Consider the following 24,646-nt stretch of genomic DNA (forward strand, 5'->3'; position numbering starts at 1 on the left):
CCTCTCTTTGGGATTGGGTTACAAGATATTTTCTGAGCAACACCTGGTAAAAATGCTCTAAATACTGTCATAGTGGAGGTGAAAACTCATCACTGTGCTATATTTGTCTGGTTCCAAATGTGGGGAGTAGAAATATCATAAAGACACAAGAGCAAATTTCATCTTTGCCTTCATTATAAGAAATTTGCAAATGAGGTGGCTGAGCCATTCATGAAGAGAAGTCAGAGAGGGATGATAATTACGTGGAGTATATTTTGAGGGTACATTGTTTTATTTATGTGATAAATAGAACTGCGAAGCTGTGTTACTTACGAGAGTTTAATATTGAATTATTTATGTTGGAAAAAGCCTTTAAGATCATCATGTCTAATGGTAAAACCAGCACTGCCAAGTCCAAAACCCTGCAGAGCATCTACACCCCATACAAGTAAGAGCTTCTTGACACAAGATGCTTATATCTTGCATATTTTCCCCCTCATGTTTCCCTATTTCAGAGGCAGAAGATGCCTTTGTCCACAAGGAGAAAGTGCAGAAAGAGGTGAAAGCTGCACTATCAGAAAATGCCACACTGAGCTGCGAGGTGGCCCAGGAGAAGACGGAGGTGAAGTGGTACAAGGATGGGAAACTGATCACCTCCAGCAAGAAGTTCAAGGTGGAATCGGAGGGCAAATTGCGTCGTCTGGTGGTGGGTCAGGTGGAGAAGAAAGATGCAGGGGAGTACACCTGTGAGGCTGCTGGCCAAAAACTCACCTTCAGGATTGTTGTCACAGGTGGGAGAATGTGCTGCATCCCTGTTTTACATCCTGAAAAATTGGAATGCCTGTTTTTCATCCTGAAGAATTGGAGGAAAGTTATGTGGATTGTCAAACTCCATCTCCACAGGCAGTGACTGAGCCAGGACTTCAGTGGTGTTGGTTTACTCATGAAATTGTGTTGATGTTGTTAGATCTGTCTTTGTTTTTTTAGAAATTAAGCATGCAGTGGATTTCTGTAGCCCAAACTCAGGTCAGGCTGAAGATCACTGGGGAATTTCCCTGGGAATCTTGGGAAGACGCATTGATAGCAAACTGAGAATTCAGTAATTGCAGGAGGAATTAAAGGACACAGCAAATCTGAGCACAGGCATTCTCTTGTGAAACTCCTTTCTGAAATACACTTTATTCTAGAGGAAACCATTTTATTATGGCCTCTGTCAACTGGGTAGAAATATTAGAAGTGTTTTCAATAGCAGGAGATGAGTAAACCAGCTCTTTTCACCACACTGTTTTCAAGGACAGATTTAATTTTGACATCCTTCAGATGGATCTCAATGAATTTAAAGCAAATTGAAGAGTTCATACATTAGATTTATTTTTGATTGTGGCATGGTGCAAACACCATGGGAGCTGGCTAATTTTCATTCATTAGAAAAACATAGTTCTGGGATGACACATCTTGAGAGCAGTTGGGAAATAAAGTTACAGACACAGAACAGGCTCACAAAGGTTGTTTCCCAACACTATCTTTGCTTTTGTTGGCAAAGTAAACTGCAACTCTTGGCTTGGTTGGGCAGTTTAATGCTTGTCCTCTTAGAGCAAACCTAATTCTGACTGACCTCATCCACCTTTAATGCTGCTGGATTTTGGGATATGTTATTTTCTGCAGATTTTGAAGAAAGGTAGTGGTGGAAACGAAAGCAGCTTTGAGGCTGTGTCTTGGACTACCAGTGAATGAGTCCTTCACTGGCACTTGATGTAATTCAAATGTTACAAATTCAGTAGATGATGGTGGCAGGGAATGTGAAAGGGAAATTACTTTCAGCACGACAATGCAAAGGCTGATGTGTGCATTTGGGAAGAGGTCTGTGAGTTTTAAAAATCTGCCCTTATACTCTCAATTGCAGAGGCAGAAGATGCTTTCATCAAAAAGGAGAAGGTGCAGAAAGAGGTGAAGGCTGCACTATCAGAAAATGCCACGCTGAGCTGCGAGGTGGCCCAGGAGAAGATGGAGGTGAAGTGGTACAAGGATGGGAAACTGATCACCTCCAGCAAGAAGTTCAAGGTGGAATCGGAGGGCAAATTGCGTCGCCTGGTGGTGGGTCAGGTGGAGAAGAAAGATGCAGGGGAGTACACCTGTGAGGCTGCTGGCCAAAAACTCACCTTCAGGATCGATGTCACAGGTGGGAGAAAATTTTTTAGCCCAGCTTTCCAATTTCTGAAATATTTAGAAAGATTAGTATTATTCTATATATTCAATGTAAAACATTAGAATATCTTTAAGACATGGAACTGAATCCTTGAAAACCTTTAGGAGCTATCCCTCTGTGTAGGAACGGGGCCATAAAAAGGAAAGTATTGATTGCACCTCTCCATCCCCACTGTTGATGAAATCAAAAGAACTCTGCAATGCAGCTGATTTTCAGTGAATTTCAAAGTAGGGTCGTGATGAAGAGCAGTGGGATATCTGCCCAAAGTCTTCACTCACCAACATAAAACAGATAAAAACTCACCAAAACCCCAGTTTGAATAGTGTTGCCAAAGCTCTGAAGTTCCCTCTCTTTCCAGAGCCAGAAGTTGTGTTTACAAACAAGGAGAAGGTGCAGAAAGAGGTGAAGGCTGCACTATCAGAAAATGCCACGCTGAGCTGCGAGGTGGCCCAGGAGAAGATGGAGGTGAAGTGGTACAAGGATGGGAAACTGATCACCTCCAGCAAGAAGTTCAAGGTGGAATCGGAGGGCAAATTGCGTCGTCTGGTGGTGGGTGAGGTGGAGAAGAAAGATGCAGGGGAGTACACCTGTGAGGCTGCTGGCCAAAAACTCACCTTCAGGATCGATGTCTCAGGTGGGAGAAGATTCTTTGTCAGAATTCAGTAGAGGACAGTAAAGCAATAATTGGAATAACTATTCCACCGTGGCTCAGTTGCAATAGTCTGTGTTTTGTTGCAACCTGCAGGGTTAACTTGATTTTTCTGCACTTTGTTGCCTGGATTTGTAGAAATAGGAATATTTGGTTTTAGCACGGCACAAGTTCTGTCTCATTTTTAGCTGGTCTATGTAATATAGTTGCAGGTATAAATGTAATAGAAATAATTATCAACGTATTATTCAGATCTCTCCCATTCCTGGGATCCCAAAGGATGATTCTTGTGCATTGAGCCTATTGAAAGGAAAGAACCATTAAAGAATCCCTTCCTTCTTAGACTTCCAATCCCACTTTGGAAGACTTAGAGGCTGGCTTTTTTTTTTTTTCATTTGCAGTATCAGCAGCAGCACATCTCAAAATGGGTTGTGAACAGCACTTCTTCTGAATTGGGGCTGTGTGTGATTAAGATCTCAGCCTTTTGAGATGTCTTACTGCTTCTGCCAGGTTCTAAATGCCCCTTTGCTGTGAAATATTCCAAGAAATTATTTGGAGGAGGATTTACACAGTGCCCAAACTACCTTAAGCATGTGATGTTAAATGGAGTTTTGACATTGCAATCACTGCGGGGACCTTTCCAGCCGTGATCCTGACTTACCTGAGCCCTGCAGGGAGAAATTTCCTTTGTCTCTTTGGCAGTCACATTTGTGGCAGTGGAAGAGAGCACAAAGAGGCTGTTCCAGACACTCTTAGTGCTTTACTGTGTCCTAGATCTTAAGTAAAAGGAATCTGGGAGCTTTTGATGACATGCAGGACAGACGTTCTTTGGCAACGTTTGAATTAAATAAATTTTTACATGGTGACGTGCAACTGTAGGGTTGATGTCAAGGATCCTCTTGGTCCTTTCCATTCCTAGGCTCTTAGTTCCAGGTTTTCCAAGTGGCAACTCCATCCCACAGAAAGGTAGACACTGCTCAGTGATGACAATTGGTTTTGGCAAGTGACAACCTAAATATTTTCCTAACTTGTCTAAAGAAGTCTTTAAGATTAATCTCATTTTAACCCCTCAGTAATCGTCCTCTTCTTTTTCTGTGCTCAGAGCCCAAACCTGCATTTATAAACCAGGAAAAGGTCCAGAAGGAGGTGAAGGCTGTCCTGACAGAAAGTGCCGCCCTGGTGTGTGAGGTGGCGCAGGATGCAACCCAAGTGAAGTGGTACAAGGATGGAAAGCTGCTCGTTTCCTCTCGGAAATTCAAAATAGAGACCGTGGGCAAATCCCGGCGCCTGGTGATAGAGCAGCTGGAGAAGAAGGATGCTGGGGAATACATCTGTGAGGCTGCAGGCCAGAAGCTGACATTCCAAGTGGAAACAACTGGTGAGTGCTCACTTTGTGGTGTGAAGAACCAACCCCTGTGGCCTAGAGGAAAACTGGATATTCCCAACACAGCAGTCTTGGTGCAGCCACTGTCTCCCCTGGAGAAACACCAGTGAGCCACATGACACATTAATTTTTAATGTAGCAATGTAAAGGTGGGAAATCTGAACTTTTTTTGGCTCTGGAAACACCAGAAAATTTTCAGTTTATCTGCTTCACACATCTTATCACCCAACCTCTCTCAGTGGTGGGGAGCTGAAAGTAGAAGTGGGAAGTTTTGAAGAGCAGCAGTGGAGCTTGGAGAAAGGAGACTGAGGAAACCTTGGTCTGCTGCTTATGTGTGCCCCAAAAATGCCCAATTTTGTGACAAAGTGTTGTACAAGATAGAGAAGGGGCCAAGAGGAAGGGACTGGAATCACAGAATGGTTTGGGTTGGAAGAAACTTTAAAAGACCATCGAGTTCCAACCTTCCTGCCAGTGGAGCAAATAGAAAACAGACTATAAATTCAGGTTTAGCCTATTAATGTTTCTTCTTAATTTTATCGAAAATCCTAAAAATGGAAGGGGAAAGAAAATTATATAGGTGTTTTTACTTCTAAGAAACAAGCTTTTTATTGGCAGCAGATAAAATATAAATATTTGTATTTCCTTTCCTCTGCTTCTCTTCTAAGCAGAAGTTCTGAGTTGTCTGAGTTGTCATTTTCTTTCTTCCCACTCAGGAAAAGATTATACCAGCCACAAGTATCCAGCCATATTCCCTGGATTATTGCAGGTTAAGGATGGCATGGGTCCTGAAGAGTGAGCAATATAAAACTGCTGTGTCAAGGATTTGAGCATAAATATTTACTTTTCCTGGTTTATTGTCTTTTCTAGAACCAGAGGCGAAATTTGAAAAGAAAGTTGTCCAGAAAGAGCCTCTCATTGTTCAAGAACATGAAAGCATCACACTGACAACCTCAGTCACGCCTGAAACCGCTGCAGTGAGGTGGTTCAAGGATGGCACAGAAATCAAAGCGAGCAAGAGATGTGTGATCAAGAGTGAGGGGGCGTCCAGGACACTGACGGTGAACGCGGCCGAGAGCACAGACTCTGCCCTGTACACCTGCCAGACAAAGAATGACAAGCAGGAATTCAGAGTCCAGGTGAAAGGTGAGCAGTGCCCAGGTCATGGCCCAACCCAACAGCTGCACTTCTCTCATGATGGAGGTGGAATCCAAACTCTTCCAAAAACTCCTCCAATCTCAAGGCTTGTTGTAGTTTCTCTGGATGCCCCACCATGGACCAGCAAAGTTCCCCAGCTTCCAAATTCCCAGTTTTTATCCTTTGCTGGCCACTTGGGGATAAGGAAGCCTACGATGGGTAGTTCTGGTGTTTGCTCCCCTCCTGTTTTTGTATCCCCCTATAGAATGACAGTGATCTGAAAACACCATGTCAAAGAATCTGCCTGAATTTCCACATTTCTGGTTAGATTTTGTCTCCCCTGAGCCCCAAATGTTTAAGGCCATTGTCTTTATTTATTTTTTTTTTTTTCCCAAAGTTGGGCAGAACCAGTTTTCTTAGAACAGGTTTCTTATCTTTTCCTCCCTCACAATTTTCCCTTCTCCTGGATCTCAGAAATCCCAGTGAAGTTTGCCAAGAAGCTGGAGGCCGTGACAGCAGAGATTGGCGGCAGTGTATCCCTGAGCTGTGAGCTGAGCCACGCCAAAGGGAAGGTGATGTGGAGCAGGAATGGCGTGGAGATCAAGCCCAGCAAACACTTCCAGATCCATGAGGAGGGGATCAAACGAACCCTGACAATAACAGGGATCCGTGCTGAGGATGAGGGAGAATATTCCTGCGAGTCCAGGGATGACAAGAGCAGCATCACCATCGTCCCCAAACGTACGTCTCTAATGGTGACAATGTGGAGGGATCCCTGGGTTTTGTCCTCAGCTGTTACAACCCTGCAAAGCTGAGTTTGTTCATGTGTCTGGACTGTCTCCTTTGTTGAGAACAAAATACAGAACTCCCCTCTAAGTGTCAGTGGAACCTCTATTTGTGAAAAACGTAATGATTGTGAGACCTGTTGAGCTCAGGTCTCTTAATATTGACCTTTGAGGCTGGAAGTCAAATTCTGAAATATAAGATGGGTTTTTACCCCCCTCTTTTATTGCCTCTCTTTGTATACAAAATTTACTCAGACATGGGGAATGTGATGACCCAGTATTGTGATCACTTACTGCAAGTAATCAAATTGGTGCTTCCAATAAAATCGTGGAAGATTTTGGCTGTTGGAAGGTGCTCATGCCAAGTCTCAAAGAAATGCTCCTAAATGTTTTACTCCTATCCATCAGCTCCCAGAGTGGTGAAATTCGTCACAAGTCTCAACAGCGTGGTGTCTGAGGAAGGAAAAGAGGCTGTGTTCAAGTGCACTGTCTCTCCCAGTGATGCTGTGGTCACCTGGCTCAGGAACGGTGCCAAGATTGAAGCCAGCAAGAAATACGTGATCTCTCAGAAGGACACCAACCACAGCCTCACCATCACTGACCTGACACTGGAAGATGCAGCTGAAATCACTGCCAGTGCTGAGGGCGTGGAAAGCACAGCCAAGCTCCGAGTCCGAGGTAAGAGGTGGCAGTGCCCCTTTGACAGGCTGGCACACTGGTGCCCTGCCCATGGCAGGGGCTTGGAATTAGGTGATCTTTAAGGTCGTTTCCAACCCAGACCATTCCATGATGTTGTTTTATGTGGCTTTCCCTCTATTTAAATTGTGCTTTGGCATCATTAAATAAGGGTGCCCAGAACCGTTTGGATTTGGAGATACATGAGCCACTGGTTTAATTCTCTCTCAAAGCCTATTTTCTGGATCCTCTACATTCCTACTAATATTTCTTCTCTTGCAGAGGCCTCAATCTCATTCAAGAAGAAGCTGGAGCCCAAAACAGTTGAAGAGAGGGAGACAGTGACCTTGGAGGTAGAGCTGACCAAGCCTGCAGAGGTGAAATGGATGAGGAACAGCATCGTGCTGAAGCCCAGTGACAAAATAGAGATCAAAGCTGAGGGAACAAAGCACACCTTGGTGGTCAAGGACATCTCCTTCGCAGACCGGGGCTTCTACTGCTGCGAGAGCCCCGATGACAAGACCCAAGCCAAGATCAATGTGGAAAGTGAGTTCATTGGTCCTCAGTTCTATAAATACCCCGGGCAGGGTTTGCAGGTGGATTCTGGTCTCTGCATTATCATGGGGACACAGGGACACAACCATGGGCTTGGCCACCAGTCAAATGACTGAGAGGAGGTGAAAGCAATGGCAGTGAGCAGAGAATGTCTGGCTGGTTCCTGTTGCCTCCATCTCCTCTCACCAGCTTGGACCATTAAGCTTCTTAAAAGATTCTTCTCTTTGCTCTCTTTCTCACTCCCTGATATGCTCTGTGTTTTTCCTTTGTATGATTTTTTAGCAAAACATTCCCTCTTCAGCCATCCATTGTCCTGATTTTTCTCTGCAAACCACCTCATTCAGAATGTCTCTATGTTCAGCCATGATCTAAAAAACTAAAAGAGAAAAATCTTCTCCCTGAGGGTGTTTTCCTCTCAGGTGAACGGATGGTGCCTCATCCATAGCCCTGTACTTCTGTCCCTTTCCTACATCTTTTTGTCATAATTGTCACAGGACAGGTGAAGACAGGATTTAAGCACTTAAGGACTGTCCAATTTTGTCCATAAAGTCCTTGCCACCAACTGGTGCTGGACTAGTCATAAATAACAGGTGAGGAAAGACTTGAAAACAGTCTTTTAGGTGCTTGAAGTCTATTACAAAGTGGAAGGGAACAAATTCCATGATGCCAGCAAATAATGGACTTCAGGTGCAGTGAGAAAAATCCAGGTTATATTACAGAAAAGCTTTTTAATGGTCAGATGACTGAATAGGTTGTCGGGAGAGGTCTTGGAGCCTTCATCGTGATTTTGGTTTTTTTTTAATTGGCAACGTAATTACTTTTAGTGGTGAAACAAGTTTAAACAGTAAATCTGTTTTACCAGATGATGGGGCATGGATGTCTTGTCATAGGAACAGGTAACATCCACCCAAAACATGCATGCTTTGGCCACCAACCTGTGAGGTGTCAGCACGTTTTGCACCATGTCCTGGATTTTTTTGCCCTTTTACTGCAGCCTTTTCCTCCCATCCTTGTTTTATCCTAATTGAACCACTGCACAGTATTGCCATGGACTTACTTGTCTTTCTTACACTATAAACTGATAGACCTTGGCCGAAAAGGGGCCGGTGATGTTTTCAGTGATATTTGGTTGACCCATTTGTCCCAACTGAAAACAGCAATTTGAAAAATAGCAGCTATTTTAGCAGTGGGGTCATGGACAAGTTTCATTTCCTGTAAAAGTGGTTGTTTAATTGGAAAATGCCCATTAACTGGCAGGTAGCTGCCTGAGGAATAGGAAATAGTCCAGTTTGGAAGTTCTGAGGCTATTTCACAGCTGCCAGTGTGAGATCTCCAACTTCTCCATGTTGTTTTCCAGTGAGGCAGATCAAGCTGGTGAAAGGCCTTCAGCCCCTGCAAGTGGCTGAGAAAGGGACTGTCACCTTTGAGGTGGAGGTGTCACATGAGGACGTGGAGGGGACCTGGCAGAAGGACGGAGTTCGGCTGAAACCTGCACCCAACATCAGCTTTGGTGTCCTGGGCAAGAAACACTCCCTAACTCTCTCCTCGGTGGCTCTGGAAGATGCAGGACTCATCTCCTTCAAAGCAGAAGGCATTAGTTCATCAGGGAGGCTCACTGTGACAGGTACACAGCCACAGAAGGCTCTGATCCTGCTTGGGGTGGATGCAGTTGTCTTCTCCTGACCTGGAGAACAAACTTAAGAGGGCAACAAATTTTCCTTGTAATTGCAAGGGCTGTAAAGCACAGTAATGTTTCCTTCTAATGCCAAGGGGATCATTGTGGCATCACTGTCCACAGAACAATGATAAAGCGGCAGGGAATGATAAGGTGCCCAAATCAATACAAATTTTATTAATCATGAAAGCTGGGCTCTGCCTACCCATCAGTGCTTGTGTGACCCCTCCCCCATTCATTGGACTTTCTCTTTCCAGAATTACCTGTGAGGATCAGCAAACCTTTGGCAGACGTCAGTGTAACTCAGAAGCTCAAGGCTACATTTGAGTGTGAGCTGTCCAAACCCAATGCCAATGTGAAATGGTTCAAGGTACAGCACTTAATGGATGGTGATATTTTAATTTCTGACTTCTCTGGAAGGCAATGAGAGCCTTTCTTTCCACTTCCGGGGCATGTGGGCCTGAACTTTTGCAGTAGCTGTTTGCATTGTTCTCTTTTCCTTGTGTTCATTTACTCTCCCAGTTTATCACTCTCAGGTTTGTATTTACTGTTTTATATTGGGTTGAAAGTTAAACTTCTCTATTCTTGCACAGAACATGAGCACTGCTGTTACAGATTTGCAGTCTTGTGTTTTACTCCACACCAAGCAGTTTTCACCCAGGATTTACAGCCTTTTTGGGAACTGTGATTCAAAGGGAAGCTTCAATTTCCTCAGTCAGTGACAGTCCAGTTCCCTTCCCTTAGACAGCCATTTTGGGGATCAGCCCTGGCATTTCATGTACCTTCCTTGGGGCTCAGCTGATACTTTCCTTAATTTGGGATAGCCACAATTCTTCAAGGTGGAATTTGGGCTGGAAGGTACCTCTAAATGGTCATCTCATTTCAAGCCCCCTGCCATGAGCAGGGACATCTTCAACCAGATCGGGTTGCTCAGAGCCCTGTGCAACCCACCCTTGAATGTTTCCAGGGATGGGGCATCCACCACCTGATTTACCAAAATGTGAATATGGATCTAATATCGATATCCAACTGAGATGGACAAAAACTCTCTCACAGTTCAGAGTTAGAAAGTGTATGTTTTATTTGGTGCCAGGCACTGCGTGGGATAGCTCCCTAAGACACAGGGCCCCGATACAAGCAAACACGACACTTTTTATTTCCAAATATTATGAATATCCAAAATACAAATGCACATTCATAACATTAACACCTCCCATTCTCTGCTTCGTATGGAAATGAGCTTAAATGTCATTAACCATGTGTAGTGTGTGTCCTGAATGGAGTCGGTGGTCTTGAATTGGGTCAGTGGTCCCAAGAAAGATGAAGGAACTCATCTTCCTCATTTTGACCTTTTTGCCTCTCTGGACTTCAACAATCCTAATTACTTTAGTGACCTCTAAGTTTCCTCTTGCGTGACTTTTGAACGGGTTCCCACCAAGGGAGGAAATTGGTAATTGTCCTTGTTCCCTACACCAACTTATCAAAGTTTCTATTCCTCGTTCTAAGCACAGCTAAGCAAACATCCAAATGACAGATCATCAGTTATTTGGCAATCAGTTACTAACATCTTAAAACCCATTTCAGGTCCAGCTCTCAACTATTTTAATTAACTCTAGCTGGGCCCAAATTCCTTCCTATTCTAACTAATAGCCCATGACTAAAATCTCTCTGTTTCTTCTAAATCTATGTTTCACACCTCTCTGGGCAACCTATTTTATCACCCTCATTGTAAAAAACTTCCTTATTTCACATCTAAATTGACCCTCTTTTAGTTTAAACCCATTTTTTTCTGAAGGGGCTTACTGCCAGTTCTGTACAGTTTTAAGACTTCAAAAAGATGTCAGAGATCATCCAAAAGTTCTGTGTGTTCTTCAGCCATTCCAGCTTCCTGAAATCTTTGAGGTGTGATGAAATTTCACCACATGTTCCTTTAAACACAGTTTTCCTTTAAGTCCAATGAGAAGGATGAAATAAGCACAGATCTGAGTGTCTGTTTTACTCACTGCAGAGGTACAGGAGTTGAGGGTGATCTTCTTTGGCCTTTTCCCCTTCTAGGATGGGAAGGAGATCCGGCAAAGTAAAAACATTGGGATCATCTCCCAAGGAAATAAGAGAAGCCTCATTATTCATAAGTGTGAATATGAAGACCAGGGAACCTACATGTGTCAAGCAGCTGAAGACAAGACATCAGCTACTCTAAAGGTTCATGGTATGTTTGGCTGGAGTAGAAAAATACATTTACTGCAGTATTTTTGGCTATACAGCAAGAAATTCTTTGTGGAGTGTTTGTTTTTCACAGTTGCTCATTTTGGTTAAGTTTCTCTTCCTGGTGTCCTGTTCTTGCTTTGCCCTTGCAGTATTTTTGGAAGAGGTCCTAACTTAGTTTTCCTTTTGTTGTAAGTGATTTCTATTCTCTGGAGTCTGAATAGTGTTTCTGGATTGTCATGTCAGGAAATACCGGACAGCCTGGCACAAAGCAGGGATTCAGTGGCTGCTGCTGATGTGGGTGGGTGGCACTATTGTCTCAGGGGGACTTTCCCTGAACAGGGACTGCACAAGCCTTGGGTATGAGCTGAAGTAGTACCCTAATTTTTGGGTTGTAAATGCTAGGGAAAGGGTCATTATTTCTGCCTGCACCTCTCCTTTATGCTCGAGGCAGTTTTTCCCTCTAGTGTTGTGCTGACCAGCTGATGAATCACCAGGTGTGTTTTGTCACCAGGCTCTGAAGCACCTGAGATAAGCTCTGAGAGAAAGGCAAGTTACTCAACAGATAGTTCTGCTGTGGCCTGGCAGATGTTATTTTCCAGAAGGGCATCTGAAAAACAGACCAGCTCTTTCTTATTGAAAGACAGGGCATCTTTCTCATCACTTACTAGATGCTGTCCTCGTGTGGCCACTTGGGTTCAGCAGGATCTTCATGAACATCTGTCCTGTTGCTCTGTTGAACTCCCCCTTTTATCCTTGGTTTTGGGATTGGGATGGGTTGTTGCTTGCATTTCAACTTTGCTCCTGAGGCTGATCCAAGGTGTATCAAGGCCTTCTCTTTCAAAAGGAAAGGGCTGCAGTAGCACAGATAAACAGGTCAGTTCTGACAAAAGGAGTGCCAAGGTCAGAGTTAAAGAGGGTTATACTCAGTTCAGGAGACTTTGAAAAAAGATCTCTCCAATGTAAAACAGAAGTGAGCATGCAGAGAAGCATGAATGAGGCATGTTTATAGTGACCTAAGAGATTGTAGACTTGTGTTTAGTTTCTCTTGGTGGATTTTCTTTCATGAATGTGTGTTTCTTTCATGAATACCTGTATGAAGTTCCAGCATCCATAAAATCCTCTTGCAATAAGCTTCAGCCATCAAAAGGAAGAAAGGCTGCTCTACAATAACACAAAATCCCATTTTTTTTTCACGTCATTATGCAAAAGGTAAACACACCACACTCACTTATGGAGAACCCCCCAAAAAATAATTGCCTTTATGATTTCACAGCCCGAGATATCAAGATTGTAAAACCACTGGAAGATGTGGAAGTGAACGAATACGAGAGTGCATCTTTTTTCTGTGAGATCTCACACGATGAGGTCGAAACCCAGTGGTACAAAAACGACAACAAGCTGAAGACTTCCGACAACATCAAAATGCGCCAGGATGGTAGGAGCAAAAAGGGGGATTTTGTTCTGGAATGGGGGTGGGTTGGAGTAGGGGCTGGGATGGGAGACTAGAAAATAGGGTTTTGCTCTGGGGAAGCTGAGCCATGTCTGGTTGTGTGTCTGTCCCCAGGAAAGACCTATTCCCTGACTTACACGCGCGTCTGCGTCGAGGATGCAGCCGAGATCAAATTTGTAGCAGAAAAGGCAGAATCTCGCGCTCATCTAACTGTAAAAGGTAATTTTGCTCTTTGTGCCAGCACTGCTTCTGCTCTGTCACGTTACAAACCAATTCACTTCCTTCGCTTTAGATGCGAAGGTTAAAAAAAATCCTACAGCGTACAGGGAAAGAAAAACTCCTGCCTACTGTTCTGCCTGGTAAATATCAGCTGGGAGTTTATTTTGGCTTAATTACAGTTATTTTTCTCAGGAGGTTGTATTTGCATCTTTAGACATTTAAAGTTAGTGTGAAATTTGAGGGACAAAGCTGTAGGTTGACTTTCTCCTGCATTTTCACTTTTTGGTGTATGCTATAACAGAAAACAGCATTTTTTTCGTGTGTGTTTAACTAAAACAATGTGATAGAGGGAGAGAGAAAGAAGAAATTGGAATTAACACACTGCTGAGGAGCTCAGGAAACTGGAGATCAGTCCCTGGCTTTGCCATAGCGCTGCTGTCGGGTGTTGAGGAAATCACCGGTTATTGCTGCAGTTCAGCCACTCCAGTGGTAAAATATAGAGGAAGAGTTTCCCTTTAATTAGCTCTTGCTAATTAAACTTGTTAATTGAATGCTCAGCATAGCGGGGATTCCTGTCATCATCCAAATTACTGAACATAAAAGAAATATTGCCTATGAGTTTTTATGGAGACTGTACTGATTACTCCATTTTTTTTTTTTTTGCTCTCGTAGAGCTGCCCGTAAAAATCGTGAAGCCTTTGCGGGATAAGATCGCCCTTTGGAAGCACCGGGGGGTCCTGGAGTGTCAGGTGTCCCGAGCCAACGCCAAGGTCCGGTGGTTCAAAAAGGACGTGGAAATTCACCCCGGTGACAAATACGAAATCGTGAGTGAGGACGTCTATCGGAAACTCATCATCAACGATGCCGACTACGAAGATGAGGACACCTACACGTGCGATGCCTTCGATGACAAAACCAGTGCTAATTTCTTCGTTGAAGGTAGAGCCCCCCTTTTTCACCCCTGGATTGCCCTGGGAGGAGGATGGGATTCACTTGTCATTTACTTTGGAAACACAATACTGCTTAAAAAGGATTTTTGTTTGATGTGGTTTATTCTGAAGTCCATTGGTGTTGAATCCTTTTACACACGGGAACATCTTGAAAAATGAATGTGTAGCATATTCTACTAAGGAAAATGAGGAAATTCCCATTCCACAGATGTTTATCAAATGTATTGGAAAAGTTTGTTTTTCAGATAAATGTTGCAGCTCCTATTATCAACATCTGCATTCCAATGAACTTTTTTCTCCATTTTATAGTGCCCTATATTTGATATCAGAATAGGAAGGTGGCTTTAGAATTAGGACTAGGAATCAAGAGATACAGATTCACTTTCTGGCTTGTGACCAGCAATATCTGTTTTCTTTTATACAGAAAAAAAAGATGTTTTAAGGCCTTTTGAGTTCATAAGTGCAGAAAAGATGACATGAGTGTTCAGGCTGATAATGGAAAAGCTTTCACGACTCCTAAATCCCTGCTCTCTTGTTCCATCCAGAGCAAGCCATTAATATTGTAAAAGAGTTGTGTGATGAGGATGTGACTGAGCCTGAAGAAGCCAAATTTGAATGTGAGACATCCATTCCATCTGTGAAACCTGCCAAGTGGTTTCTGAAGGGAGCAGCCTTGCAGGCTGGCAGAAACATCATCATGCAGCAGGAAGGCACCATCCACAGGCTGACAATAATAAAAACAAGTGTTGATATGACAGGCACCATCCAGTTCTCCATTGGCAAATCCAAATCCACAGCGAACCTGCTTGTCAGAGGTAATGTGGTATTTCTTATATTTTATGTGAATCAGAACAAAGATCTTCCCTCTCATAGTACCTGGAAAGTAATTTGTTATAGATGCTCTCTAAGATCCACTGGGTTCTTGGAAATGTGTGTGTACCTGGAAGATTTCTTTAGTTCCCAGCTACAAGTTGTTGGGAGCAATGCTGGATGTACCAGCTGAGCCGGAAATGTCCTAGGAAGGGATGTGATTAAATGACTTTGGTGTCCCTGGTATTCAAATCTATCAAGCTAAAACTGGTTTTTGGTTTATTTTTATTCTCTTGACTTTACCAAGGAGGACAAAACAGATGAAATTGCCAGGAGAGTTTATTTTGTCCCATTTCTGAATGAGACAATCTTGATAGCTCATTTACTTAATTCATTTTGTCATTGACTTGATCTAGGACAAAGCCTCAAGGCTTTTTGTCTTCTGCTGTCACCATGGTAAATCTCTCCAATCACATCCTGAAGTCCTTGTTTTGTCTTTAATTTGCTCTTACTTGAATAAAAACCTCAGTTAGAGAGCAATTCAGCGAGCCCTGAGCCAGAAGTGGGCCGTGAATTTGGTGGTTAATATACAGTATTATCTTACAGAAATCAGCTTTCCCTATAGATCACTGTGCTGTTGTAGCTTCAAAGCACATGAGCTCTGTTAGAGACACTTGTAGCAGGACCTGAGCAGTTCACAAAACAGTTGTGAAAGTCATGTATGAAATTAATGGGTAAGAAATACAAATTAAGACCTTCCTCTTCTTTAGATGGATCCATTCTTCTTTCCCACCCCTGCTTTGCAGATTACCACATCCAGATCACCAGGAAACTGGAGGACAAGACCGTCCTGGAGCGACACTCGGTCATTCTGTCCTGTGACTTCAGGCCTTCCCCAAAGCATGTGAAGTGGTTCAAGGGCCAAGTGCTCATTGAGCCCTCGGAGAAGTACAAAATCAAGCGGGAGCAGCACTCAGCAGAGCTCAAGATCATGAAGGTGAAGCCTGAGGACGCCGGCGTATACAAGTGCAAGGCTGGGATTGCCGAGACCGAAGCCACGCTGAGCGTTGAAGGTACGAGAGGTTTGTGGCAGCAGGGCTGGCCTGGTGCTGCTCTGTATGATTCCCTGTTTCACTCTGGGTTCCTCCTCCTGAGGAGAGGTAGATTCCCACAGTTATCTTCTAATTTTATATAAATGCAGTGTCACAAACAAACTGCAGATTCCACGGTGCTGAAATCCATCTCTTGCTGTGAAGTTGGTGATGTAACGTGTGGGAGGGCACTATCTGGGTGAGGTGGGAATTAACACTTGTCAAGACACATTATTGTCCATTTCATAGGAGGAATTAGACCTCTGGTGCTTCCAACTAAAGATATCCTTTATGTTAAACTGTTACAGACCTCTGATTCTGGTGATCTTGGCTGTGGTTTTCACCTCCTGATGGCTGTGTCAGCTTGTCTATCTGCTGTACATTTGTGTATCTGCCATATATACATTTTATAGCTGCTATTTTATATCTGAGTACGATTGTTATTCATAGTGATGTTCTACCTCGTCTGGTCATGGAACTGTTTTTGGCCAGTTCTTCCCCTCAGGTGACACGGTAAGAAAAGGTGTTCACTGTGTCACTTCCAGCAAGACTTGGAGCTGAGCCACAGAACCATTTCCAAAAGTCCAAGGAGCAGCTCTTGGTAGCAGTTTGGCCTTGCAGAGGTTCTTCATTGAATGTGTTGTCAAACACTGAAATGCGCTACTCAGGGCAGTGGTGATGTCACCATCCCTGGAGGGGTTTAAAAGTTGTGTGGATGTGGCACTTGGGGATGTGGTTTCATGGTGACCTTGGCAGTGCTGGGGGAATGGTTGGACTCGATCTTAGAGGTCTTTTCCAACCTAAATGATTCTGTGACTCCGTTCTATCCAAACAAATGTATATATTAAAAAAAAAAAAAATCAAGTAATACTCCCAAAACCTCTTCTGAGTTATCTCATCCTTGAGAAACAACATTCCATGAGCAGAGAGGCTGCAAAGAGAAACCTCTGCCCAAGGACTGGGAAAGAAAATAATCAAAATCCTGTTGCTCCCTGAACCTGAGCAAGTCGCTTAATCTCTTTGTACTTTGCCTTTGTGGCCAAAACCATTGTCGAAAGAATGACTTATTTTCAAATAAAAAACAAACAAACAAAACCCCTAAACTGAATTATATATTAGAAGAGAACTGAGGGTTCTAGACCATTTTTAATTAGTCTTTTTAATGGATTTTTTTTTTCCCCTGTTGGAGCAAATGCAGAACCAAGTAAATGAATGTGGTGACCAAAGGTGTGCAGGAGACCAGAACAAATAATCTATAAAACTCCATGAAATCGTTTGTGTTAACAACTGATTTATGATGATGGTGGTGACGGTGCCCCTTGGTTTCCCTCAGCCCGCAATGTAGAGGTCCTCAAGCACCTGCAGGACGTGGAGATTGAGGAAGACAGTTCTGCTGTATTCTCCTGCGAGCTGTCCCACGACGACGAGGACGTGGAGTGGTTCCTCAATGGCACCCTCCTCTACACCAACAACTTCAATGACATCAAGAACGTTGGCAAGTGCTACACACTGACCATGAAGCAGGTGAAGCCTGAGGATGCTGGCACGGTGACAATGAAGTCAGACAAGGTGTCAGAGAGCGTGCGGCTGAAGGTGATAGGTGGGTCCAGACCACGTTCCTGAATGAAAATGAGAAATGCAGATGAGCCATTATTTACCAAATCCATGGGCAATCCTGTTAAATAGATAAAAAAGCATTGAGGTATTAAATATGGGCCATGAGGATGATGAAGGGTCTGGAGGGGAAGCCTTGAGAGGAGCAGCTGAGGTCACTTGGTCCGGTCAGTTGGGAGAACAAGAGACTGAGGGGAGACCTCACTGTGGGCTTCAACATCTTCATGTGAGGGGAAGTGGAAGGGCAGGTACTGATCTCTTCACTCTGGTGGACAGTGACAGGACTTGAGGAAATGGCTGGACCTGAGTCATGGGAGGTTTAGGTTGGATATCAGGAAAAAGTTTTTCACACAGAGGGTGGTGGGGCACTGACCAGGCTCCCCAGGGAATGATAATGGTCCCAAGGCTGCCAGAGCTCCAGGAGCATTTGGACAACACTCTCAGGGACAGGATGGGATTGTTGGAGTGTCCTGTGCAGGGACAGGAGTTGGACTCAATGATCCTGGTGGGTCCCTTCCAACTCAACATATTCTGTGATTCTATGCCTTTTAATACATCAGTTCTGGAGCTGGACTCAATCAGCCATGAGAAGACAGTTTCCTGCTGTCGTTCATACATCTTAAAGTTCAGTCTCACAACTGAATTTCTGTGGTTTAACATGATCTTGGGCACCCTCAGCGAGTGTGTAGGTGACACCCAGCTGAGTGGTGCATGTGACACGCCTGGAGGTTGAGGTGCCACCCAGAGACACAGACACGCTCAAGAAGTGAGACTGTGTGAGCCTCTTGAGGTTCAACAAGGCCAGTGCAAGGTGCTGCACCTGGGTCAGGGCAGCCCCTTGTGTCAACACAATCTTAGGATGAAGGGATTGACAGCAGGATGAAGGACTGAGAGCAGGATGAAGGACTTGGGAGTGCTGGAGGGTGACACTGGTTTAGGTTCTACACTGGTATCAGCAACATTGCCAAGGGTTTATCAAAGTCTCTAAATATTTGATAGCAACTGCAAGTGTCTCAAACATCCTGGCTGTTCTCTGTTTTGTACCTTCACCTTCAGAGAAACCTGCTGTTTTCATGAAATCCTTGGATGACGTTTTCGGTGAGGAGCGAGGAGTGATCAAACTGGAATGTGAAGTCTCCAAAGAGAAGGTCAAACCTGTTTGGAAAAAGGATGGTGTGAAGATCACTTCTAGCAAAAAGTATGAGGAGATACAGTCTGGGAAGACCCTGTGCCTCCTTATCCACGACCTTGAAAAGACAGATGCGGGGTTATACACCTGTGACATTGGCACTGATGTTGCCAAATCAAAGGTCAGCGTTCAGGGTAAGTGTTGTAGACAGTGGCCTGTCAAGGGGTGCTGGAAATATGGCTGGGCTTGGTCCCTTGGGCTCACACCTGTTCCTGCATAAATCTCACATAATATGGTGATGTCTGAACAATCCCTGTCAATTTTGGTGTAAGTATATCGAGGGTTTCAGTGAAAATCAGGTGTCAGGAATGTAGTGACAATTTTTACTTCCTTGAACATTCCTAAGGTGCAGAAATCCTCCAAGAAAAACAAATAATTTCTCCAAAAAATCCCAACTAACAACAAAAAAACCCCAAGCAACCTGTTTTGTATTTTGAGCTATTGACTCAGAGTCCATTGCAGGAACACAAAAGCAGGACAATATCTACTGAGGAACCCAGCAGTTCAGCCTATCCTCTAATCCTTGTGTCAGCCTGAAGGACAAAGAATTGTTCATGGCTTCCAAACTCATAATGTTAATGAGAAAAATTTTGAATTTGCCTGGTTCAAACACCAGGAGTAACAAGTTAAAAAATTCAAACATCCCATTTCTCCTATCAGCATGGAGAAGAACCTTACACTTTGTCCCAGAGGCTTCTTTTCCAACAGTTTTTCTCCCCTCTGCCTCATTGAATCTTGATTCTTCCCTACTGAGCTCTTCCCCATGCAGTCCTTCCCAAGCACAGCCAGGAGGTTCACATATCCCTTTTTCTACAACTTTATGGTGACTCTGAGCCTGAGAAATCCTTCCCATGTCACAGACATCTGCAAGGAACGCAGTGGTGTCCTGCCAATGCAGCAGACAAACCCCTCTTGCGAGTTAAGAATGCCATTACTCTACTCATGTCTATCATAAAAGCATTTTTTAACTTGTATTGCTGTAATTTTTGTTCTCCAGAACTGAACATAGGCATCACCAAAAGGCTCAAAAACACTGAAATCCAGGAGGGAGAAGATTGCACTTTTGAGTGCATTTTGTCCCATGAAAGCATTGATGACTTCAACTGGACGCTGAACGGGAGAAAAGTGGAAAGCGGGGGGAGATTTAAGGCCTCCAATGCAGGTCGGAAATACACACTGAGCATCAAAAATGTGACTCCTGATGACACTGGGGAAGTCATCTTCACTGCCCGTGGTCTCACCTCCAAGGCTTCTCTGGTTGTGAAAGGTAAGAGGATCAGAAAGGTTCTGGGGGTTGATTTCCTGGGGGGATTTTCATGAAGTTTGCCGCAAACTATGGACACAAACACTTTGTGGATATTTGGGTTCAAACTGAAGGAGGAGTAATTTAGGTTAGATATACAGCAGAATTTCTTCCCTGTGAGAGTGGTGGGGCACTGGCACAGGGTGCCCAGAGCAGCTGTGGCTGCCCCTGGATCCCTGGAAGTGTCCAAGGCCAGGTTGGACACTGGGGCTTGGAGCAGCCTGGGATAGTGGGAGGTGTCCCTGCCTATGGCAAGGGGTTGGAATGAGATGATCCTTAAGGTCTTTTCCAACCCAAACCATTCTGGGATTCTATGATTTGAATTGCAGAAACCCCAACCATACAGAGATGATTTTCATTCAAAGGTCCTTTTTTTTTTTTTTTTTTTTTTTAAAAATCTCTGCAGAAAAACCTGCTGAGGTCACAAAAGAGCTGGAGGATAAAACATCACCAGCAGGGCAGGACATCAGCCTGAGCTGTGAATTGTCCAAAGCTGATGTGAACATCAGGTGGTACAAGGATGGCAAAGCAATCCGGAAAAGCCAGAAGTATGACCTGCAGCAAGAGGGAACACGGGCCATTCTCACCATCCGTGACTCCACAGTCAAGGACAGTGGGGAATACACCTGTGAGACAGAGACCTCCAAAACAACAGCCAGGATCACAGTGCAAGGTCAGCTGAAGGGTGCAGAGGAGCTGGCAGGTTCAGAGTTTGAGGTCGATATCTACAACCATGGGAGGTGTTCTTCTCCTCCATCTCCCTGGGCAGGATCATTTTTAGTTTTCAAAAAACATCGATTAAAAGCTTAAAAAAGTAAGATATGAAAAAACACCTTGTGGATACTGCACAATCTTATGGGCTCTGTAACAAGCCAATTAAAACTGATAATTTGAATTATTCTGTTTTGAATATGAGCGATGAAAACTGTCTGCAAGTGGAGACCTCACCAGTACCTGGATCATGGCATTGAAGTTTCCTGGAGATATTTCACTTGATATGTCCTGTGATGGGAGGGGTAGTTGGTGATCTTCTTAGATGTGTTCCATCTGACAGGATGAGAGGAAATGGCCTCAAGATTTAGATTGGGTGTTATGAGAAATTTCTTCATGGAAAGGGTGGTCAGGCATTGGAACAGGGCGCCCAGGGAGGTGGTGGAGTCACCATCCTTGGAGGGTTTAAAAGATGTTTAGATGTGGTGCTTGGGGACATGGTTTAGTCAAATAGTCAAATTAGTGGTTGGACTTGGTGATCTTAAAGATCTCTTTCAAGCTAATTGATTCTATGATTATTTACTTAAAAATTCTACAAGTGGGGGTGGAGGGGATCCAAAAGCCACTCTGGAAGTTCAGGATTAGTTTGGGTGACAAGTCTGTCTCTGTCATTATTTTTTTTATTTCTTTTTTTTCCTTCCAGAAAAGCCTAATTATTTTGTCAAGGAACTCTCAGACCTGAAAGTCGATGAAAGCGGAACTGCAGTTTTTGTGTGCCAGAGTGAGAGAGCTGCATCCTCTGTGGTCTGGAGGAAAGGCATCGCTGAGCTCAAGGCTGGCAGGAAGTACGAGATGACACAGAAAGGACAAGTCCTCCAGCTGACCATAAAGAACTTGGAGAAAAGTGACAGTGACACTTACAGTTGTGACATTGGGGATGCCCAGTCCAGAGCCAAGCTAACTGTGCAAGGTATGAATGAGAGGAATGTGATTGTAAATCCCGTTTCTGCCATGGGAAACATGCACAGGCAGATCTATATCTCAGCAAGACAGCAGAGCCACTGATTTCTGCTCCTGCCTCTCATGATGGCAGGAACATGTGGCAAAAATATAGGAATGTGGAGCTGGACATGCAGAGCAGATTGAAGCAATTACACCTGGAGTACTCTGGGTGTGATTTAACCCCCCAAAGGCCCATGTGAGGAGAGATTGGTGTTCCTGTGTGAACATAAAATGGAAGTGATTCACAGTGCCTGCTGTTGGATGAGGGAAAATTACTCTGCTTCCAGGCTTTTCTCCATGTCCTTGATGCCTCTTCGCAGCAGTGGTTTCTAAAAGGTGGTGGATAAAGAGTGGTCATGGAGTGGGTTGGGTTGGTAGGGATCTTAAAGCTCATCCAGTGCTACCCCCTACCATGGGCAGGGACACCTCCCACTATCCCAGGTGGCTCCAAGCCCCATCCAACCTGGCCTTGGACACTTCCAGGGATCCAGGGGCAGCCACAGCTTCTCTGGGCACTCTGTGCCAGGGCCTCCCCACCCTCAGAGTAAACAATTTAATTATAATATCTAATCTAACCCTGCCCTCTGAAAAAATGATTCAAGAATAGTCAGATGGAGGTGCAGCAACAGCGTCGATTTGCTAATTATTGTAGCTAGTTATTGAAGACAAAGGGGTAAAGTCAGACTTCTCCTCTATCATCTGTTAGAGCAGAAGAGCTTCTTTGAGAAAGCAAAGAAATGTGTTTAATCCCCATCATAACCCCAGGCTTTGAGCTGTCTGAATTCACTCTGACGTTTTCAACACCAGCTTTTCTGAGTGGAAAAAACACTTCTCTGTCACGAACATCAAAGTAAAACAACCCTATTCTGGTTTTATAAGTAGGAGGAGCATCAAAGATATTTTTGTATCCAGTGATAACCTTATTTTATATGTCTTTATAGTGAGGTTTATCTTTGTATGTGTGTTTATATTTATGTATTTATATTTATCTATACAGGCAGGTTTTCAGGGCAGATGTTTTGGGGTTTTTTACCAAAGCCACAGTCAGACATTTTCCCCACTTCCCACTGGGTTTATGTTTGGACTGAACTCAAAGAAGGTGTGGGCTCAGTGGTCCTATCCCATAGAAAGCAAGTTATACTTGCTCTAGAAAATCACAGAGGTTGTCAAGGGGGAGGGATCATGTCTTTGTGATGTTTATGTCCCAATAATGCTGTCAGAGACTCATCCTTCCAACCTTTCCAAGGAGCTTCATTAGGAGAAAATTTATAACCCTGGATTTGCATTGTACTGGCTACTTGTTCTGCTTTATGTTTTCTGGTGCTTTAAAGTTGTCTTCACTGTATTTTTGCGTGTGTCCTCTTTATATTATCTTCCTGTGAGTGGGTTTTGTGGTCAATATCAGGGGAGTTCTGTTTCAATCTTCTCTATCACGAACATATTTTTTTTCTTGAAATGCTCACGGGGGAAATCTTGGTAGTTTTCCGTGTCGATTTTCACGCCAGAAACGGAAGATTGCAGTAATTGATGTATTTATGTTCCTTTCAGGCCAGAAAGTGCTAATAACGGAAGACCTGGAGGATGTCACTGTGTTAGAAGGAGAATCTGCCATGTTCAAGTGCAGAATCTCTCCCGTAGACTGTAGCAGAGTGCAGTGGTTTTTGGATAAAACCCCACTCCATACCAATGAACTTAATGAGATCCAGTCCCAGCCTGGTGGATATCACCTGCTAACGCTGAAAAAGCTCTCACTGAAGGACTCAGGGGTCATTACATTTGAAGCTGGTGATAAGAAAACATCTGCCAGTTTGGTTGTTAAAGGTAAATCAATCATCACAACTGCAGGAGAGGAAATGATGAGTAGAAATAAGTGGGGTTAATGTGGGTAGATGGAAAAAAAGCCCCACAAAAATGCTAAAAATTTGGCACCATCATCGTTTATCTGTATATGTGCAAGAACAGCATTATTTATACAATGAAATGACAGCTGGAGAATGAACACTTAGTAATCCTAGACAGCTCTTGGAGTGTTTATTGGATTTAGATGGGAATGTTATAATACAGTGATGGTACAGTGGATGCCTTGTTCAGTTTTTCTCAAGCTGATAAGGTGATGATTCATGAGGAGAAATCAATTAATTCAATGAAAAAAAAAAAAGTGCAACCAGTAAGTTTTAAATTCAGTTTTCATTGTCTGAAGGGCAACGTTGTGTGTGTTCCCTGCTATTCATTGCTGACAATGGATTGTTGTCTCTGGAGAAGTTAAACTGAGTTAAATCTGCAGTGTTTGGTAGCAAAGGAATAAAACGAATGCCAGACAGCCCAAGAATGTGGGATTAGAGAGATGTTTCCTTACTGGAAATATAAATATTTCTTGTTGCCCAGAGATGTAGAACACACAGTGTCCACCCTGTCAGATCATAATCTCATTTTATTCTGTAACCACATTTATTTCGAAGAACTTGTCTTTTTACAAAATTTGTAAATTTGCCCAAATTTTGCTAAACTACAGAAATGAAAAAGGATTTCTTTTTCCGGAGGGAAAATGAAATGTTTTATTTTCAAAAGGCTAATTATTTATGTTCTTCAGCAGGAATCTTTTCTTCTCAGTTTCTGCCAGGTATCATTAGGTATTTAAACAACATTTTGCAGCATCACTGGTACCTTCCTGAGGACTTCATAGTCATGAACACCAAATTATTTGTTACTAACCCTGATCTATATCTTTGATACAAGCAATCCTGGGTGCAAATCTCACAGATTACTTGTGATCTGAGAACCCACACCTCTTCTGAACCATCTCAGATGTTTTTTATATGAGTCTGGAGAAGCTCTGCACCTTCAGAAAGGAGCTGGTTGACACTGAAGATACTGAGGGAGAAGATGTGAGCCTTCACTGTGACATCTCCAGATCAGACAGCCCTGGGAAGTGGTGCAAAGATGGGAAGAGCCTTAGGAATTCTTCCAAATATAACATCAGCCAGTCAGGGTTTGAGGCCAAACTTGTCATTCACAGGGCACAACAAAGAGACAGTGATAGATGTGAGTGTGAGGATG

The 24,646-nt window shown here is 43.6% G+C and overlaps 1 protein-coding gene across 1 annotated transcript in view; it reads left to right on the forward strand.

Moving 5' to 3' along the window:
- The window catches only part of OBSCN (obscurin, cytoskeletal calmodulin and titin-interacting RhoGEF), a 142,241-nt gene that overhangs the window by 34,797 nt on the left and 82,798 nt on the right, over positions 1-24,646 (forward strand). The window contains exons 13-34 of the mRNA XM_032133486.1: positions 495-770; positions 1,883-2,158; positions 2,544-2,819; positions 3,937-4,212; positions 5,086-5,361; positions 5,827-6,093; positions 6,546-6,815; positions 7,095-7,358; positions 8,725-8,991; positions 9,300-9,412; positions 11,098-11,251; positions 12,524-12,685; positions 12,815-12,919; positions 13,592-13,858; positions 14,415-14,684; positions 15,486-15,752; positions 17,104-17,370; positions 18,441-18,707; positions 19,571-19,840; positions 20,283-20,549; positions 21,291-21,557; positions 23,138-23,410. Of these exons, the coding sequence (XP_031989377.1) occupies positions 495-770; positions 1,883-2,158; positions 2,544-2,819; positions 3,937-4,212; positions 5,086-5,361; positions 5,827-6,093; positions 6,546-6,815; positions 7,095-7,358; positions 8,725-8,991; positions 9,300-9,412; positions 11,098-11,251; positions 12,524-12,685; positions 12,815-12,919; positions 13,592-13,858; positions 14,415-14,684; positions 15,486-15,752; positions 17,104-17,370; positions 18,441-18,707; positions 19,571-19,840; positions 20,283-20,549; positions 21,291-21,557; positions 23,138-23,410 (5,397 nt within the window). The remainder of the gene's footprint in view (positions 1-494; positions 771-1,882; positions 2,159-2,543; positions 2,820-3,936; positions 4,213-5,085; positions 5,362-5,826; positions 6,094-6,545; positions 6,816-7,094; positions 7,359-8,724; positions 8,992-9,299; positions 9,413-11,097; positions 11,252-12,523; positions 12,686-12,814; positions 12,920-13,591; positions 13,859-14,414; positions 14,685-15,485; positions 15,753-17,103; positions 17,371-18,440; positions 18,708-19,570; positions 19,841-20,282; positions 20,550-21,290; positions 21,558-23,137; positions 23,411-24,646) is intronic.

The sequence above is a fragment of the Corvus moneduloides genome, chromosome 1 (assembly GCF_009650955.1).
Source record: "Corvus moneduloides isolate bCorMon1 chromosome 1, bCorMon1.pri, whole genome shotgun sequence".
Taxonomy (NCBI): Eukaryota; Metazoa; Chordata; class Aves; order Passeriformes; family Corvidae; genus Corvus; species Corvus moneduloides.